This window comes from Hylaeus volcanicus, chromosome 1 (assembly GCF_026283585.1).
Source record: "Hylaeus volcanicus isolate JK05 chromosome 1, UHH_iyHylVolc1.0_haploid, whole genome shotgun sequence".
Lineage (NCBI taxonomy): Eukaryota > Metazoa > Arthropoda > Insecta > Hymenoptera > Colletidae > Hylaeus > Hylaeus volcanicus.
The window spans coordinates 1,346,647-1,365,225 of NC_071976.1; the positions used below are offsets into that span (position 1 = coordinate 1,346,647).

General features: G+C 38.0%; 2 protein-coding genes across 5 annotated transcripts in view; both read left to right on the forward strand.

Moving 5' to 3' along the window:
- LOC128880660 (uncharacterized) overlaps positions 1 to 14,349 on the forward strand; it is a 38,586-nt gene extending 24,237 nt beyond the window's left edge. For all 4 annotated transcript variants that reach the window (XM_054130982.1, XM_054130999.1, XM_054130973.1 and 1 more), the window contains 3 exons: positions 1,523 to 1,616; positions 7,366 to 7,651; positions 12,210 to 14,349. In XM_054130982.1, the coding sequence (XP_053986957.1) occupies positions 1,523 to 1,616; positions 7,366 to 7,651; positions 12,210 to 12,377 (548 nt within the window). In that variant the 3' untranslated portion in view covers positions 12,378 to 14,349. The remainder of the gene's footprint in view (positions 1 to 1,522; positions 1,617 to 7,365; positions 7,652 to 12,209) is intronic.
- Positions 14,350 to 15,504: 1,155 nt separating this feature from the next.
- Positions 15,505 to 18,501, forward strand: LOC128876199 (DNA-directed RNA polymerase III subunit RPC5). Its single transcript, XM_054122375.1, has 8 exons — positions 15,505 to 15,671; positions 15,975 to 16,231; positions 16,308 to 16,501; positions 16,566 to 16,738; positions 16,820 to 17,021; positions 17,096 to 17,298; positions 17,368 to 17,531; positions 17,622 to 18,501. Exons 1-8 carry the CDS (start codon positions 15,621 to 15,623, stop codon positions 17,887 to 17,889), a joined length of 1,512 nt encoding a protein of 503 aa, XP_053978350.1. The 5' UTR covers positions 15,505 to 15,620; the 3' UTR covers positions 17,890 to 18,501.
- Positions 18,502 to 18,579: the final 78 nt, after the last annotated feature.

The window sequence follows — 18,579 nt, forward strand, 5'->3', positions numbered from 1 at the left end:
CAATTGAATACTTTAATTGCAGAAATCAATTGCTATCCCAGTTACTTCCTGTGTGTGGCAATAATTTTGTGACTCACTGTTCGCGAAAGATAGAAAGTGCCGTTAGAAAACAGACAAAAGCTTAGGTGGAAAAGTTTTCACACCGCGGTAGAAACAAAGTGGAACTTGGTCATTCTTTCGAGTACAAGTGAAGTTCGTAGGAAAGAAAGGAAGAGAAGATCAAGTGTATTGGGAAAGACGCCAGAGGAAGGAGAGGATAGAGAGTAAAGCAGACTACGCGCCATTCACTTTGCTTCATCTTAATGTAGGACACGGTCATCTGAATCACATTACGATGTAAAAGGGGTTCCATAGGAAAGTGTTGCTCGAGGAAGACGATATACATCGCTTCTTTTTATTAACGCTTTAATATTAAGCGTAGAAATTAATTCTGTGCCTTTATATTCGCACACATTTCTAATTACACATTTCTAATTACACATTTCAAGTAGAAATGTTTACTCGCGATTAAAGTAGCAACCTTCGTAACAATGAAACAGATTTTACAACTGCTCGTGCTCTTTTAGAATCGATCGAGGGAAAATTCAAAATTGCACGGTAAGTTTACTTTGGAAAGGAACAGAATTCGTTTCCACACCTAACATATATAATTTGAATAATTTTCTACGGATGATTAAACTGTATGCCGATTAAATTTGGACAAATTCTTAAATAAAAAGTGAACAGTGAAACAGATTTTACAACTGCTCGTGCTCTTTTAGAATCGATCGAGGGAAAATTCAAAATTGCACGGTAAGTTTACTTTGGAAAGGAACAGAATTCGTTTCCACACCTAATATATATAATTTGAATAATTTTCTACGGATGATTAAACTGTACGCCGATTAAATTTGGATAAATTCTGAAATAAAAAGGTCGTGGATTAAAGAAAGTAGGAAACTGTCGTCGATTCGAACCGTATAGAATATTGTTAGCTGTAATGAATGACGGGACGAGGTAGACGGCAGGCGTTCGTCATCCTTCGATATCGGGTTTCTCAAAGATGAACGTCATCGGAAGCGAGGGAACGCGAAAACGATTTTGCGGTCGGTTAAGTTTTCTCCTTTGACTCGGTAGATCTTAAAAGTGTACAAAGCCATACGTATCCTTCGCTTTTTAATCGATATCCCAAAATAAATAAGTGACGTCAAGAAGGTGCTAACGTCATATAAGTTTAGCGTCACGGATGAATTTGACGTTGCGCGTCGACTAGAACTAGGTCTGTGAGTTAGGTCCGAGTTGGAAATTTCACGTCGCGTAGAAATCTAACGTTACGCGATCACGAGAAGGATTCTTCTCGAAAGTCGATGTCCAAGATCACGATAAAGTCATCTGATGAACTCTAGGCGAATCTAATCCCAACGTGACGTCACGATTATCGTGCTTAGCATCGTATATCGTACAATGTACGCAGATTAACGTGATTTGTCGTGATTAGACTGTTTGGATATAATAAAACAAGGATAACTTTGTTGTGTTGCAGATCCACCTGTCGACAGCGTGTACATGATATGTGGCGTGCTGATTGCTATGGTGTTCGTGGGCGTTATTATTGTCCTACTAGCTATAACGATCAGGTAACGACGTGTTTTGACAAAGAAAAAAAACCGTAATTTATTATTCATTAAACTGCGGATTTTTTGCATCTATATGCAAACTGAATATAATAAATACATGGTAAACATATTATGCATATTTTATGTATATTTTCTATGTCGCAAATGCATAAAATCCGCAGTCTAATTATTACTTCTTCTTTTCTTTTTTTTTTTTTTTACATATTTTATTTTACGTATGTACCGTTCACCATGTACCAAGAAAATTTGATCATACGATACAGTTTCGAGAGCAATTCTGTGAAACACAGAACGCAGATGACGATACATAACGAATCGGGTTAATTAAACGAATTCCTGGACCAGTGGATAATCCAAGGGGAAGGAAGGCATAAAAAGATGGAGCATAGACAAGTGCACAATTGGATTTAATCCCCAGTGCCGAGCATTAATCGTATTTTAATTGAGCGGCGCATCAACAAATGTACCGATCTACTAAAGTTCATGCCAATTAAGGTCATCCGTTGGCTGAGGTCTCTCCTGTCATCTACTTTCAGTTACCATCAGATGGATTCACTTGTAGAAGATCTGTTATTAGTGGCGTGCAATCGATTGCTCCGTGTACAAATTGGTCCTTCGGAAAGGATAGACACCAACAGTTGGAAGAATAAGCTCGAGATCGAAAAAGCGAGTCGAAATTGCGACAAATTTTCAACGAACAAATCGAAACGATCACGCCAATAAGATAGTATTCGAGTAACGTCGAACTCTGCCGGATAGTATCAAGAGTCGTCGAGTGACGCAATCGGTCTCGCAGAATCTCGATATATGTAAATCGTATATCTAAGAGATTCACGTGCGAGCTCGCGTGAATGAAACGGAGAATCCAATAATCCATAAAAGAGTTTCGTCGCAAATCCCAATAAAGGATTTGCCCAAGGGGTTTACCCGACTGTAAGTTTTCCTTTCCCGGAACATCGTTCGCGATCGTGATTTATCGAAAAGGTTTCCTCCTGTATCGATGTCCCAGTCGATGTAGATGCTTCCCAACGCGAGCAGTATGCGCAGATTATGCGCATCCAGAAAATGAGAAGTGGAATAGTCTTGGGACTCGTCTATAACTCTTTTTTTTTTTAAGACCTATTATGAGAAAACTCGAGATAAAGTAAAACGAATTATTTCAAAACGAAGTGAGATTTACGAATACTATTTTAAGAGTTTCGATAATTGCGCACGCGTATTAAATTAAAATTAATTAACGAGCACGTGATAGGCACAATGAAAATCAAGTGTTAAAATCGATGGTAGACGATACCCTGGACTCTTACAGATAACTCCACGGAATTTCTAATTTCGTACTTGAAAGTCCAAAATACACTTTTGGGATTTTCCGACAATTGCGCGCCGTGCGCGTTCTACGTCACAACGATGCTTGGGTATCAAGTATCAAGTATCAAGTATCAACTGCAGTAGAAGTGGTAGGGGTAGAACATTGCACGCTTAAAAATTTCACAGTACTCGCATGTGTGTACTATCACTGTTTCTGTCGCGGCTCGCACGTGTTACGTAAACAGCATCTAGAAAAATAACGTTTCCAACTTTTCACGTTACCCGTATGACAGTGTAAACAAAATTTAATCGCGGTAGAAATTTTCAAGAATATTAGCCTGGCAGTCAACGTGTTAAATATCATTTCGTACGGATAAAACTTCATCGCAACCATTGGATCGAATGCGAGTAAATGTATGGAAGAAATAGAGACAAATGCAAGAGGTTTGTATCGTCGGTAATGGATGAAATTCTATCCTACGTGCGATAAGGATCGGTTTCGTCTGCGACTAGAGACAAGGTCGATCTCGCTGAGTAAACAAAAACAGCGGCGGAGATGGCTTCGTTTTCTATATCCTGGGAAAAATTCCTGGCACGTTACCAGGGTTGAGGCGCGTACGCAGACAATTTTTGTTTCGTCTACTCGAATCGATTCGTAATCGACTTGTTTTTTACCGATCGGAACTCGTACTCGACGAACAGCAACATACATAATAGAACGAAATGTCAAATTCATAGGAAGAATCATCGAATGGGCAAGGTCGTTTGAAATTGCGCCGACTGCAAAGCGTTAACAACGTATCGGACACCAAAGCCACGCACCTCTTTTAATTTTATGATTTCAGAAGCATTACGCAATCGCATAAAACGTCCTCACTTTCAATTGTTTCGACCTGCGACAATAATCCATGGTGATTGTAATAACTCCGATTAGAAACTAAAAGCGAAAGAAGATTAAAATAGAGAGGGAGAGCCACGGATAAGTAGCATGTTCATACAAAGATCGCGAACCTACCAGTTAGGCTTATCTAGGAGATAGTGCTTCTAGCGTTGCTAATTGTTAGAAGAGCCTCCGATTAATCGGTAATTTATTAGTAGGTGATTAGTTTGAATCTATTATCGAAATGATTAATAGCATCGCGTTCAAGTTTCACCAGGTGTCACTGAATTAAACACGGTAATATTTATTGCTTTCTGTACGCAAAATGTGTCGTTTGCTATAGAAAGAATGATTTATTTTAAAACGTATATCAAAACAAATTAATCGATTGGTTGCTCGTCTTATCCGCGGTACTAGACAACTGCTTCTAATAATTTGTTTTGGATATCTTGGACCAAAAGAAAAAAAACCAGATGAAAATTCTGGCAATTATTCGGAATTATGTTGGTTGTTTTTCTACCAATATAAATAGGGAGACGCAGAATCAACCTGTCCGTGGCACGACAGATATCGAATGATGAGTCAAGTTTTATCGCGATACCTCAGAAAACTACAGAGACATCAATAATCACTCAATAATGTATACGATGGAGAGTACACACAAAGGGGGGAAAAATGGAACTTAACAGTTACAAAACACGGAAGCATTACTCACCCTATTTCAACATGTCCTATTAATAACATAATTTCATGGAAATATCTGACAAGGAAATCACTCGAAACCGAAAAAGACGTTACCATTTTCATTGCCATTGTAAAAAAAATGTAATTTTATGTGCACTACCTTTCAAGGTTCGTTTCAAGGCGCGGTTCAAATATAGACTTTTCCTTAATTTTGTTCAATATTTCGAGCAGCCGTGTGGTCATTAGGTGAACGCAATATAATTGTCGGTTCGGGTAGTTTTGTAACGTAACCGCAACGTGTGTGTACACACCCAACGCGACAAGAATAGACTCTAATTAAATAGATGGAGCGATATACCCATCCAACGTCTCCCGTTTTGTCTGAGCATGTGTTTACGTAGCGCCAGGTTAAATTTCAAGGTATATTGTTCCCGAAGATATAGCAAATTAGTTACACAGGACGCTTTAATAGCCTATAGCGCGTAAACAAAACGTTTCTACCTATTGTCACAAAATTTGTCCGTTGTCCTTTAGCCAGAAGCGTTTTTGTCTAACTTTTCAATGCTTGTCAATGTCGATGCCTACGGAACATTAAGCGTGAAATTGTCAAGTGCCAACGAAGACGACAAATGCGAGAGAAACACTCGCATAATTGTATTTCTCGTTCGCGTTATTAGATCTCATTGTTCGACAACTGTTCGACGCAAGACCACGAGATAGCAAATTAATTTTTCATAGAAATTAGAATCGCGTGAAAACGAACGATAATTTTGTCAAATATTTCCTATTATGATTTACACCCTTGTAACACCAAGGAAAGAAAGCACGTCGTTCTTTAGTAGACTCGACACAAATTTTTCATTGAATTTGGTATATCGATATCTGATAGAGAGGTCTTACGATCCCTTTCGATAAATCGATTTTAGATTAACTTTTAATTAGAAATGCCACTCGAGGCACCATTTGGGATTTAACGGATTCGTTTTAAGTACCGCATAATCAGGCTTCTGGATTAATAACGATAACTGAAGGAAACAATAAACGTATTTCCACTAGTTGAATCACCGACAAAGACGTATACGAAATGCTCAAGTATAGATAAAACGACATTACGATTATTTCAATTACGTTGTTGCATAAAATTATTGCTAATTTAATCGTGCGCAAAACCGAGGAACGTATAATTCAACCTGATAATATTCTTTACTTTCAGACCACTGGTATTATATAATATTTATTTAACCTACTAAAATCGTGTTCGGATTAATATTAAATCTAGCGACGCGCGTCCCATTTATATTTAGTTTTACCGTGATCATACACATGACTAGTCTTAAAGACACCTTTTTCAGTTACACGCAAACATATTTCACGTGGTACCAAATTGAATAACGAATGAGACAGTTGTATATAATTTATTGGGCTGTCTGGAAAGTCCATGGCGATTTTTAGTAGGCGATACAGGTCTGAATATATCGGAATGGTTGAAAACAAATAACATATGTACATTTCTTAACAGGTGGAAAGGTGTGGAACAAAATGGTACATATATAATTCTATAAATATACATCAAAATTTAAATATGCCTTTGAATTTTTCTTAAAAATAGGCATGAATCTTTCCAGACAACCCGATATATACTGCATATAAAAACTGTATACAAAAGCTTGACAATGGTCATTTGACCGGTCATGGTAGGTTTAGTGTTGATATTCGCGTAATATTACATTAATTTATATAACGATGGAAGCATAAAGTGGTAGGTCGGTACTAGATAACAAAGTATTCGTTGCGATGGTAGAAAGCCGTTTAATGGAAAAGGGTGTTAGAAAAGGTTTAAAATAAACGAAGGCTCGTGCTGTTAGCCGCACAGTTTGGTGTAATGGATTTAATTTCGTGGGAATCGTGACGTTATTAATTCGGTAAAGCTAGATTGCTAAAATAACGCGCACAGTGTGCGCGTTGCAGTGACGACATTAGACCCTCGAGCTGAAGCGTGTACCGTTCGAATTCCACGGAACGCGCGAAGCGATTGGTCCGCGACCTCGCGGCGCCATCCAATCGCGACGCCGTACACATTCGTGATGTCACGGGGCGATATATAATAACGTAGCGCGCCATCCTCTGGCTCAGACCTCAGTTGGCTTTGAAATGAACGGAACGAGGTAATCCTCGGTGAGTTCTCGCAGCTCGCACGCCCTTCGGGAGTGAGAGAGAAGAGCCGGGTGGTGGTTTCTCTTCGCCTCGCAAAGCACATATAAAGAAAAATATTCAAGTCGCGATTTACATCAGTGTCGCGTGTTCAACACCAAGGATTAATCATAGCTAGTCATCGAACGCGTCGCCGTTTGTTGTGAGCCATAGCCGAGTAACCGAAACCGCAGGATACAGAAATTGTACAAAGTGTCAATAGTAAAAAAGCGGAATCTGTCGAAGATACCTGTTCGTAAGAGCATACGTCGGGTGGTATTTGTCACGTGTTTGGTGCTCGTTGACGCAACAATAAGAAATTGAAAAGTACGTTCTAAACAAAAGCTTTGAGAAGCCGCAATGGAATAAAGACACGTTGGCAGGACAAAACAGAAAGAAGGGGAGAGAAAGAGAGAGAATAAAGACTGGCAAAGAAGCACACACTGGTCCGATGAATTCCTTTATCGACTTTACGTAAAAGCGAAAGCCGTTTTCCTGCGGTGTCCACGCGCACTTCTTCTTTCCTCCGAAAACCGTCAAGACTCTCGACTCGGTCGAGAGTTGCATCCGCGACAGCCCGAAAATTTCACCTAAAATCGGCAGAAAGCTCTCGAAGCTGTACATGAAATACAAGACGAAAATGGTTGGGAGTAACGGAACTATGATCGCGATTCGTCTTGTCCGCAGCAAGTTGCGGAAACGGGAGGATCATTCGAATGCCGTCCATCCGGAGCCGACGGTTGTTCAAACGGCAACCACGCCGGTTTCTACGATTGTCGCGTCCTCCTATTCCGTCGAAGGTTGTTGCACGCAAATATCGACGAACACGACGTCAACGGATCTGGAAAATCACACAGCTGGCGAACAGGACGTCTACGCCATGGCCAATCCAGCGGATCAATTTGTCTGGCAGTTTCCGCCTCCTTATCCACCGCCTCACACACCGGCGCAGTACGCGTTGTGCAACGACCAGGTTGGTACAACGTGTCTTTTCTTTAGTTTCTGTTCCTTCTTTTTCCGTTGCCAGAGCTTATGCTCTCCGAAGGAAACGAGAACCGCGTCGTGTATCTCCTTTCTGTTCCTTCTCGCTTCTTACCAGCTGCACCAACCAGTACAGCCGGTCAGGACCGACTCTACCTGTAGACCAAACAGGCACTCGGGGCGCCAAGCTTTCAACCGTTGTTGCGCAACCCTTTTCGTTTCTCTGCTAAATCAAATAACGTCTTTCAAACACGTGTATCGGTATATTGTTATTTAAAATGAATTTTTATCTAGCCGTGTATTGATTTAACGCGACGTATCGGGTTGTCCGAAAAGTCCATGCCGATTTTTAGTAGGCCGGGTCTGAATATATCGAAATGGTTGAAAACAAATAACATGCGGACATCCCTTAAAAGGTGGAAAAATTGTGGAACAAAATGGCATTTAAGAATAATTCAAATATACCTTTGAATTTTTCTTAAAAATTGCCACGAACTTTCTGGACAACCCAATACTTTGTCATCGTGTATATGTAGACGCACGTGGAAAATTGTATCGAATTATAGCGAGTAAATTCTGTTCAATTTTATGGTCGAAGGTTAAAGCATACCAGTGCTGGCATTAAATGTTGAATATGTACAAGTTCTTTATCGTTTTGCTTTAACGAATATGTTGTATTATTCAAGTATTCGTAAACATGTATGTTATGTATACAAATTTAAGGATGGTAATTGTGCTGTTATTTGGTTTCGGAATGATAATGAACTTTTGACGTAAATGCATAAAAATATATTGTGCTCTTGGAAACTATGTAACGTAAGATTCAGAGAGGCTCGCGGAGTAGGTCAATCTGTCTATCCTTGACCATAATTACGAACCACTTCTGAAAATTCTTAATTTAACATCGTTGCAAGATCGTGAAATCTTACATTCCCCGTTAGAAATCATCTGAATATGAATATGTTACGTAGAGTTCTTAGAATTAACCAAGTTTCATATTCTATGTAGACTGATTAAAAGTATACCGGTTTATCGCAATGTGAGATCAATATCGATCATTGACTCCAGGGATCCGATAAACTGAATCATATTTTCGGCTAACGCTTAGTCATAATGTTAACTTTTCTCTGACTGGCGCCTGGAGATATCGATAGATGATAATAACAGTAATAAATACTCTTAATTTCAACAAATAGGAATCGATGTTATTGTTGGTGTAGAGAACGGTATCGATCGATGTCTCCTAGGGAGCTGCGTACCCTTGAGTCGGTACTGGGGCGAGTATTACTAGATTTCACTGGTTTATCCCCTTCTCGTCAGGATAAGTCGAGGACCTCAACGGTCGTTGATATTTCATGCTAAAAAATATCGTAGGCTAACTTCGAAATCGTCGATGTCACGTTCAATTAAGTCTAATCAGCATGTGCTCGTCATAACCTACTTGTTTGCTATCGAATTAATATTTTGTACAACGGAAACAATTCCTTTATCGTGGATGAATAGGCGTTCTTAATAATGACGGATGAATCATCCGACTAATCGCACTTCTTTTCGCAACTGGTCTCCCACAAAAAGTACGTCTCAAAGTTATATCGTAGGAACATGAATAAGAAATGCAAATTATGAGTTTTCAAATGATCTATGCCGACGTAATGGTTATTTTTATAACACTCCATTATTGAAATGTGCATTTTATCGTTGAGTCGAACACGAATTACTTTATGCTTATCGATGGAAGTAGACTGTCGATGGCGTAGGCTCTCACGTGTGACCCAGCACCTTTATCAGACGGAAAGGAGTGAAATATAATCGTAGCCTTCTGACGATTTCGATACCAAAAAACTTGATTTTCACAGATATTGAAAATGGCCTTTTTTTTTTTTATAAGCAATCGAATGATTTGAATCGAATGCTTTGTTGCGAGTCGAATTTGATTTGGCGGGCATTTTTGAACCGCGTATCCTTTATCAACAACTCTCAAGCGGTCAACGGTTAAAGGCATGCTGTTGTCGCGACAAGTAAGCGATGCATGTAATTTTGAAGATGTAATACAAATTCAGGACACGCTTAACGACGATAAGACCTTTTTAAAATTGTAGTTAATAATAGTCGATGGCGCTATCGATTCTCCAAGGACGAGGCTTACGGGCAGACAGCCTGGCAAACGAGTTGTAAGGTCGAGGCTCAGTCCCAGGCTCGCCGCCAGAAAAATCCCAAACAATCGGCAACGTTGCCACTTCTATTCTGCTTTGTTGCCGTTATGACATACTCCACGTTTCGGTTTCATGCTCCACTTACCGACAGATCTTTGCTACTTTCCCATATACATACACCTTTGCTAGTTTTCAACTATTCCTATTATCGAAGCCTCGTTAACATTTCTAAATTTGTCTCGTCTACCTTTAAATCTTTACGATGTCGCATAATGGAAACCGTATCGATTATTTAAGTCGAGATGTCATAAATTTTCATAGGCTCGTGATGTAACGTCTACGTGACGTAATTTCTCGCGTACGATTAAAGAGACGAGCATGAAGAGCTTATCCCTTACGAATGCAAAGATAAGATTGTATTTTTGAAATTATGTTCGGTGCGTTATGCAAATAGTTTCACTAAACCACGGTGTGGCGATCATTCGATAAATTTTGCCATCATTTGCTAGTATGGAAATATGGAAATCATACTTCATATGGAAATTTCCATTAGAAACGATAGATCCAACTGTTCGTCTATTATGTTCCGATACAAGTGATGTTACATCAGCGATAATGGATCAGTTTTATTTCGTGTATCGCGATCTCTGCAGCTCTTAACACCTTAATAACTCTTTGCAAGTGTTCATTGCCAATCGTTTACTTTATGTAGCTAATACGCGGAAAACTACTCGATATTTGAACTCGTTCCCTCGACCGACGTAACCGCTAACGTCATTCATTACAGCTGTTAATTCCACGTCCACGGTACCTATATATCTTCAGACTTCCCACAACTGTTCCCGCAGTTTCGATGCGTTTATATTTACACATTGGCAGTTTTAGTATTTTCTCTATTTTAATACTTTGATCTAATTCCTCGTATTTTCTTGGTATTATCAATTGTACGTGATCGCGTAATACTGAAAAGATCGTAAAGACAAGCGTATAAGTTTTCAATGCATCGTTATATTTCGTCGTTATCGACAATGAAGTTGTACATGTTGCGTACATGTTTGAGACATAATGTGGGAATTTCGAGGCTTGAGTTTCGTTTGAAACTGCATAACTTAATCGTTTATGCTAGATTTAATGCTATAAAGATTGTAGAGACAGCTGTATAGCTGTATGTTTGATACGAAAGTGGATGAAATTTATAATTATCGATCAGCTATATCGGCCGTCGTCTGGCCAGTCACGTGCGAGGGAAACGTTTAAAATTCGATTTCTTGTAATCCAGCCAGTTGAGTTTAACGTCGTTGGCGAGCGTCGGTCGGTTACGTCCTTGTAACGTCGCGACGTTTGAATTTTCCATCTGACAAAATCGCGAATGTTACTATGTTGGGTGTTTTGAGCGGATAGACGCACCTAAAAACCCGCTTTTACCCCTCTGGCCGTTTCTAAATTTAGCGTGGGTGGGCGTTGACGACGGTTTGCCAAACAGCTAGACTTCGTACAGGGTGCAGCTGTCTCGTGGCCGACAAAATAACGTGTCTCTCTCCTTGACGACACAGACAGCATTGGCAGTATTCCTACAATACTGTTGCCGCGGTTGGTTAAAACATACAACGATATGTATTTTCATTGCCCGTCTCTCGAATCTTCGTATCTTTCTGTTCACGTGTCTAGCCGTCTACCTCTGTTCGATAGTCCTCGCGCATACCTCGCCATTTTAGTTTCTCTTTTTTTTGCTCTTTGCATAGCTTTTGGCCCTCGTCGATAAGTTTCGCAACCTCCCACCCGGATATATGTATACGTATATATCTTCCTTTTTCGGTTGTGACGACACGTTCTCCGCTACGTGTTTCCATGTTTCGTAAATCGTTCTATAGTACAGAGACGGGCAGAATTTAGAATAGCAGACAACGAAGCAACATTCGATAGTCTTTATCCGTTGAACGCGAGACCTAATTCGATACCAAAAGTCATTTTACAGTTTCTATTAGAAATAGGCAACTATTCGTGTCTCTTCGTTTCTCTTTCGTCTGATTCTTTTATTACGAGTATATACGAACTTGTATTTCAGCCCTCAAAATGTCATATTCCGCTCAGGAACGAAAATGGTTGTGCACCACTGCACTAGTCATATCGGCAACAGTATCGAAAGTCGTAATTCTTGCATGACCTTACTGTCTCGAGTATGCTCGCGTGACGGTACGAAGGATTTTTAGTTTTTATTCCTACACTTTTGTAACTCCCGGAAAATTCTATTCCGATCGGTTTTTTTTTCCCTCTTACACCTCTTCCCTCTCGTATACCTCCACTCTTTAGAATCAGACAAAGCTGACAGACCCTTTAGCGTAGAAATGAATTGTTTTTAAATATAATTGAAAATGTATGTTGTTTGACGTGTTTCAGGATACACTTGTACACGCATTGCCGTCGGATAGGTCTGGATTCGCAAAGGTTTTCCGTAAAAACATTGGAGGACGCTGGCGTCGCTTTGTAAAAAGGAAGCCAGAGTCGGAAACTTGTGCCATTCCTCCCGAACTGAAGGATCAATTGAAGACTATTTACGTCTATTGACAGCCAGCATCCGTTGCATCGTTGTTTGTTTCTTTACAATCCTTCCACTACTCAGTAATCAATGCTTTCTTGTATGTAAGATAGATATTGTATCGGGGAAAGGAGAAGATTATATCGTATCGAGGAAAGGAGATCCCTTTCGCGTATTTCGATTCTCTTGTTTCGTATCGAGAAAAGGAGATACGAAGTAAGAGAATTCGCTTAAGTAAAAGGGAAGCGAGTGTCGTGTTCGAGCGATGAGTGCCTTGCAAAAAAAAAAACGGGGAAAAATCACAGGATACAATCGTTCACGTAATTGACAGAGATATTCATTTGAAAGGGTATGATGCCCGTTGCGAAACATATCGAAAAGTGCCTAAAGATACTTTCGCGTGCTTTCAACTGGTCGAGTGAAAAGCATGCGAGAGACAATTGTGTCCTTTTAAACCTTGTATTTTTGTAAGAGTATAGTATCAGAGTCAAGTTAAACTGGATCGTAATTATATACATTTCGGTGATATATTCTGAAAGCGTTAAAAAAAAAAAAAAAGTATAAATTTATTGACATACTTCTTACTATAGTTTATTGTCGAATATGCTGCAAGTAGTATACGCGCGTCCCTGTAACGAAATGAAACGAAATGAAACGAAATGAAACGAAAACCGTACTGAAACTACTATCGCGCGTGGTTCATCGCTCGTACATGCAATTGGATAGAAGTTATTAGACTTCGATACGCAGGACGACGGCGTCAAGAACTTCATGAGACTGAAATGTAAAGTGTACGATAACACGAGTTACCTTGTAGCTTTTGTGTACGTTTTTACATGATTTAATAGGAGAAATCATTTCGAATCACTAGTATTAATGTATACCTGAAAATATATGACCGTCGGAGCTGCCTTCCTAGGCTTCTGTTCTTCTATGTTTCTCTTCTGGCAGCTTTGTTGCTATGTAAATAGATGTATAACATAACGAAGGCGTAAACTACTTCTAATTATTATAATGGCCGACCGTTGAAGTAAATCCCCGAACTTTCCTCTGTACATACGATATACGCGATCTACAACCTACGAGGTCGAAATTAGAAGTGGATATTCGTTTTTCGACGTGTACCTCGTCGTATGTATCGAAAAAAGCATCTCTACTTCTGGTCTCTATCTTGTTGGTGTACGTTGTATAGGTAAAGGTCGGGATCGAAAAGATGCTGATACAAAGCTGCGCTCGACCAGAATCATTTCTTATCCCTTATGGTGGAAATGATGTAGCATTTCGTAGATACTTGTAACATAGGCTAATTTAAGATTGTTAATACTATTCAACAGCTCATATTGAGCTCATACTACAGACTAATATGGTATTTTACTTGTATTGTTGTATTAAGCAATACCGTGTCTCGAAACGTGGCTGAATATTGATCGATCAAATTTTTACAGAACAAAAAGATCTTTGTCTGATGTTGAGTCACGTTTCGCAGTAGTCTAACTATTTGTGTCTGTATTAAGCGTATATTTTGCACGCGTGGCTTTTACGCAACTGTGGCATGATTGATAATTTATGCAGAGTGAATCAAATGAAAATACTAAAAAAAAAAAAACAAGAAAATGTTACCTGTACGTATTGCAACAACTTTATACCGTAACGTGGAAAGATAGTAGCAACGTTCCTTCACGGCAGAACCTTTTAACTCTTTATTGTAATTTTGTAGAATGTAAATATTTTATAGAATCATTTGATTATCACCAGTATGATGGAATAATGTTCTAGCGCAATACAAATACTTTAAGAATCAATGACGTGCCTACATCCGTGTATAATAAAATGTTTTTATAAAGATGAAAATCTAGATGGAATTGTGAAACGTGTCCATCACCTAGTCACATGATAATAATTGTTCAGAAACTGGTATTGTAAACATTTCAGCGCAGCTTGAATTTTTCCTCGTGAATACGTGTCTGAATACAACAATATCAAATAAAGTATTCAAAAGGATTTATTGTACGTGGTTTTATTTAATCCTGAACACATTAAGTAGTACTTTTTTTAATAAAATATTCATTTAAACAATTGTACGATGAGAAGTAATCTAACACAAGAAAGTAGTTTGAGACATTTACAATACTCTGCGTCTATGACTATAATAATCAAAACTGCATAAAGCTGAGAATGCAAATCTCTTAATTAATTAATAAATTAAGTCATTCTTGTTCCCAATGTTCAAAAACGGGGCAGGCGATGCAATAGCCATCTCGCGGTGAAAGGGTCGAACTCTATCGGGAAAACGCCCAAGTTTGTCCTTGAATAGTACTCACGGTCAACGCTAGATGGCGCCATTTGTATAATTAAATAATAAATAAAGGATTTACGGGTTAAAAAATGATTTTCATTCATATTTTAATATTACGATGCTTGTCCACTAGTTTGTTTTTTAATATAATAAAAAATTGTTTAACACATACAAATGGCGCCATCTAGCGTTGACAGTGGGAACTATTCGGGGACAAACTTGGGCGTTTTCCCGAGAGAGGCACTGACCAAACTCCAAAGTTAGTTCGGTTGTTCGCCACTAGGTATCGACACTGGTATACGTTTTTTTTTTTTACATATACCCAACAACAAATTAGTGGACAAGCATCGTAATATTAAAATATGAATGAAAATAATTTTTCAACCCTTAAATAAATTATTCATTATTTAATTATACAAATGGCGCCATCTAGCGTTGACAGCGGGAACTATTCGGGGACAAACTTGGGCGTTTTCCCGAGAGAGGCGCTGACCAAACTCCGAAGTTAGTTCGGCTGTTCGCCACCAGGTATCGACACTGGTATACGTTTTATTTTTTTTTAATTATATCCAAAAACTTATTAGTGGACAAGCATTGTAATATTAAAATATGAATGAAAATCATTTTTTAACCATTAAATCCTTTATTTATTATTCGATAATACGGATGGCGCCATCTAGCGTTGACAGTGGAAACTATTCGAGGACAAACTTGGGCGTTTTCCCGGTGGTGCGCTGTACGTAGGTCGGAACTTTAGTTCCACCTTCTCGCCGCTAGATAGCGTATTATATCCTAATAAACGCAATGAGTTTCTCCTCTGTAAGAGTATTATATCCTATGCTATGTACTAACTATTTATCTGAATTATCTGATTCAAAAACGTGGAGAAGAATGTCAGTCAAATTTTGACTGGTTTTGACGGTGCATATCCTTGTAATTCCGAGAAATTAGTAACAAATAAATACTTACCGTTTAAATGTCTAATACCAATGCAATGGAAAATGAAAATGATCCAGTTGTTAAAGAGGTTTGTAAAGGAATTTTCGTTTTCTTTCAAACTGTTTACATTGCTACGCGAAACGTGGTACTTTTAGGTTACGTATTTAATTTGTTTCAATGTTTATTTCTCTGCAATTAATTTACAGTTTTCTTTTCATAACGATAAACAATAATCAATTATCATTCACGATATCCAATCTAATTTATGCTTCATACTTGTACATTATTTATTTTTTATATCGACAATAAACACATCGTATTGTATATTTTTGTAATAAAGACGCAGGTGGTTCAATAGAGAATGAAAAAAAAATTTTAAACTTATTTTTAGATTCCAGTGTTCCTTTCAAAAACGCTTGCAGATAAGCTTTTCATCTTGCAATATCCAGTCCGGCCTGTTAAAGAAGGTTATGATGATGCAACCTTCCTAAAAACTTCGATAAAACCAGAGAATCAGGAAGTCCTCATAGAAGTAGCAATAGATTCTCATAGTGTTCATTATGATGAAAGTAAAGGAGAACAAATTGCACTCAATGCAGATGGAGATTCAAAAACTGATCAAGATGATGACGACAGAGCATTTGAGAGGTAATTGGAAATCTTTAATTATAGTAGTAAACGAACTTTCTAATTCGCATTGCGTACAATAGGTGTTACATTTTAGTAATCGTATGGATAAGACAGTGTTACAATCATCTCGAGCTCTTCCAAACTGTTCCAATTATGCTGTTGGTGTTTTTCAAGATAGAGAACTACATTTAACACCTTTAAGAGGGATCATCCAAATGCGTCCACAGTTCAATTATCTCGATAAAAGCGACAAACGTTGTAGAGAAGATGGTAAAAATCCAGGAGAAGGTAATATCCGCATAAATTATTAATTAAAGTTCAGAAGAATTTTATTACTATTATCCGCGTGTAGATTACGAGGATGAAGAAGAAGGACCAAAACAAGTCAGTGTCACGTTTGCTAGACAGAAGCCGGAATTTATGAAAAAGATGCAAGAGCAATCTTTTCAACATCATGCTCAGAAAAGTTTGGAAGAGAGATGGATTCATACAAACTATGTACAAGCAAATAGTACTCAAGCAGAGGTTAATATTAATATAATACTAATATAATTCTTGTTAATATTTATTATAAAAACGTGTATATACTTGTACATATATTTTCAGCTTACGCGTTTGGAAATGTTTTGTTCTACTACCGACGAAACTGTAAATACGTTGAATTTATCGTCACAGCAATATTTAGATTTACTAGCACCGCGAATGAAAGAAGATCAATTGAAATCAGCCGTTTCTAATAGTACAACATCCCTTAATTATATTAGGACTTTACCTCTCCTTGATCAAATTAAAATACTTATGAAAGATGGTTAGTAAGTTTAATATGACCGCGCCTTAATTTTGAAACGACCCGTACTAATACTGAAAATCTATATTTTACAGCTAAAGTTATATCCTTTCTACAGTTACGTTCCATATTATCCGCGGATCAGGAAACAATAGCCATTCTAAAATATTTACAGCAAGTAGCAGTGTTAGTACAAGGAAATTGGGTTGTAAGCAGCGAACTCGTATATCCAAAGGATAGTATTTCGGCGCATAATGGTATTCCTGCAGAATTTATGTGCAAGGCTAGGGATTACATCGTGAGTAAACATTTAGCACGAGCGATTTATTTAAACAAATACTTCATTTAACTAAATATGTAATTTTAGTTATTATCTTTCACTGAGCACGAATATCTAGACAGGAAGACAATTTCATCGGTTGTAAAATTACCCGCAGATGAAATTAAAGAAATATTTACGAACTTGGCGATACGCAAACCTAAAAAGGGGTGGCGCTTAATAATTCCACCTACTACAGAATTTATCGAAAGGTACTGCGGATACTTTTTGGTCTGTGTTCAAAAGTAAAATAAAAGGCCGTGTGAAAATTTGTTATTTATGTAGTCATACGTTTTCGCTAGGTATCCCGAGATAACGCAAAGACAAGAAATGTTTTGGGAAGCGAAACGGAAATTCCTTCGCGAAGCTATGGAAGTTCAAAATCAGATTCCACAGCGCCAGAGGCGGAAGTCGAGTAGAGAGTCTATCGGATCGGAAAACGAGGAAAAAAACATGGGCCGCGGTAGAAAAACTCTAAGAGATTCATCGATATCCGATAACGATAGCGCGACGGAACCAGTAAAACATAAAAAAACCATTAGATCTCGCAAAGTGTCCGAAACCACGTGACCTAAGTTGACGCACGATTAAAATGTATAATATTGGTACATATTGTTAATGAAATTGAAATTGCAAAATCATCGCACGTCTAGATCATATTATTACGATGTGTCTACTTCTAGTCTCAAATGGGGCGTTGAGAAAACGACAATATAGGTTACGAACATTGTCCGTTCAAACGGACAACTTCAACACTTTGTTACTCTAAGTATTTATAACAAAATCCGAGATGCTGTGTTTGCTTTTTATAACGTCGTCCATGGTGAAATATGATTAATATAGAAATGATTTCAACGATGTTAACTATTACAACATGTACAAAAGGATAACAAGCTTGTCGTCGAAGTATGTACTATAACGAAATTGTAAAAAGCATTCATTTATTGTTTTCAGTAGTTACTTTCTACACATCGTGTGGATCGATGATGAATTGAAAGGCATGGACTGAGAAATGACTGATGTTTTTTATTTTAATAAAAATATTTGTATGATAAATAGATGAATGATGTGAAATCGTGATAAAGTTTAGATAAAAATATATGTATACACTGTCGCAACAGATGAATCATATACTGTATTTATTATTACGATATTCAAAATGTACATATTTATAATATCAAACCGTATTTCTTTTCATACCTATTACCCTCCAATCCTTTTTCATGTCAGTTTTTATAAAAGTATAATTCATCATCACAT

What these genes read in the sequence shown, in the direction of transcription:
- LOC128876199 (XM_054122375.1), top strand. Translation starts at nt 15,621, where the DNA reads ATGTCTAATACCAATGCAATGGAAAATGAAAATGATCCAGTTGTTAAA. An exon ending in ATGATCCAGTTGTTAAAGAG is followed by an intron (nt 15,672 to 15,974) that starts GTTTGTAAAGGA and finishes ACTTATTTTTAG; the next exon opens with ATTCCAGTGTTCCTTTCAAA. An exon ending in CAAATAGTACTCAAGCAGAG is followed by an intron (nt 16,739 to 16,819) that starts GTTAATATTAAT and finishes ATATATTTTCAG; the next exon opens with CTTACGCGTTTGGAAATGTT.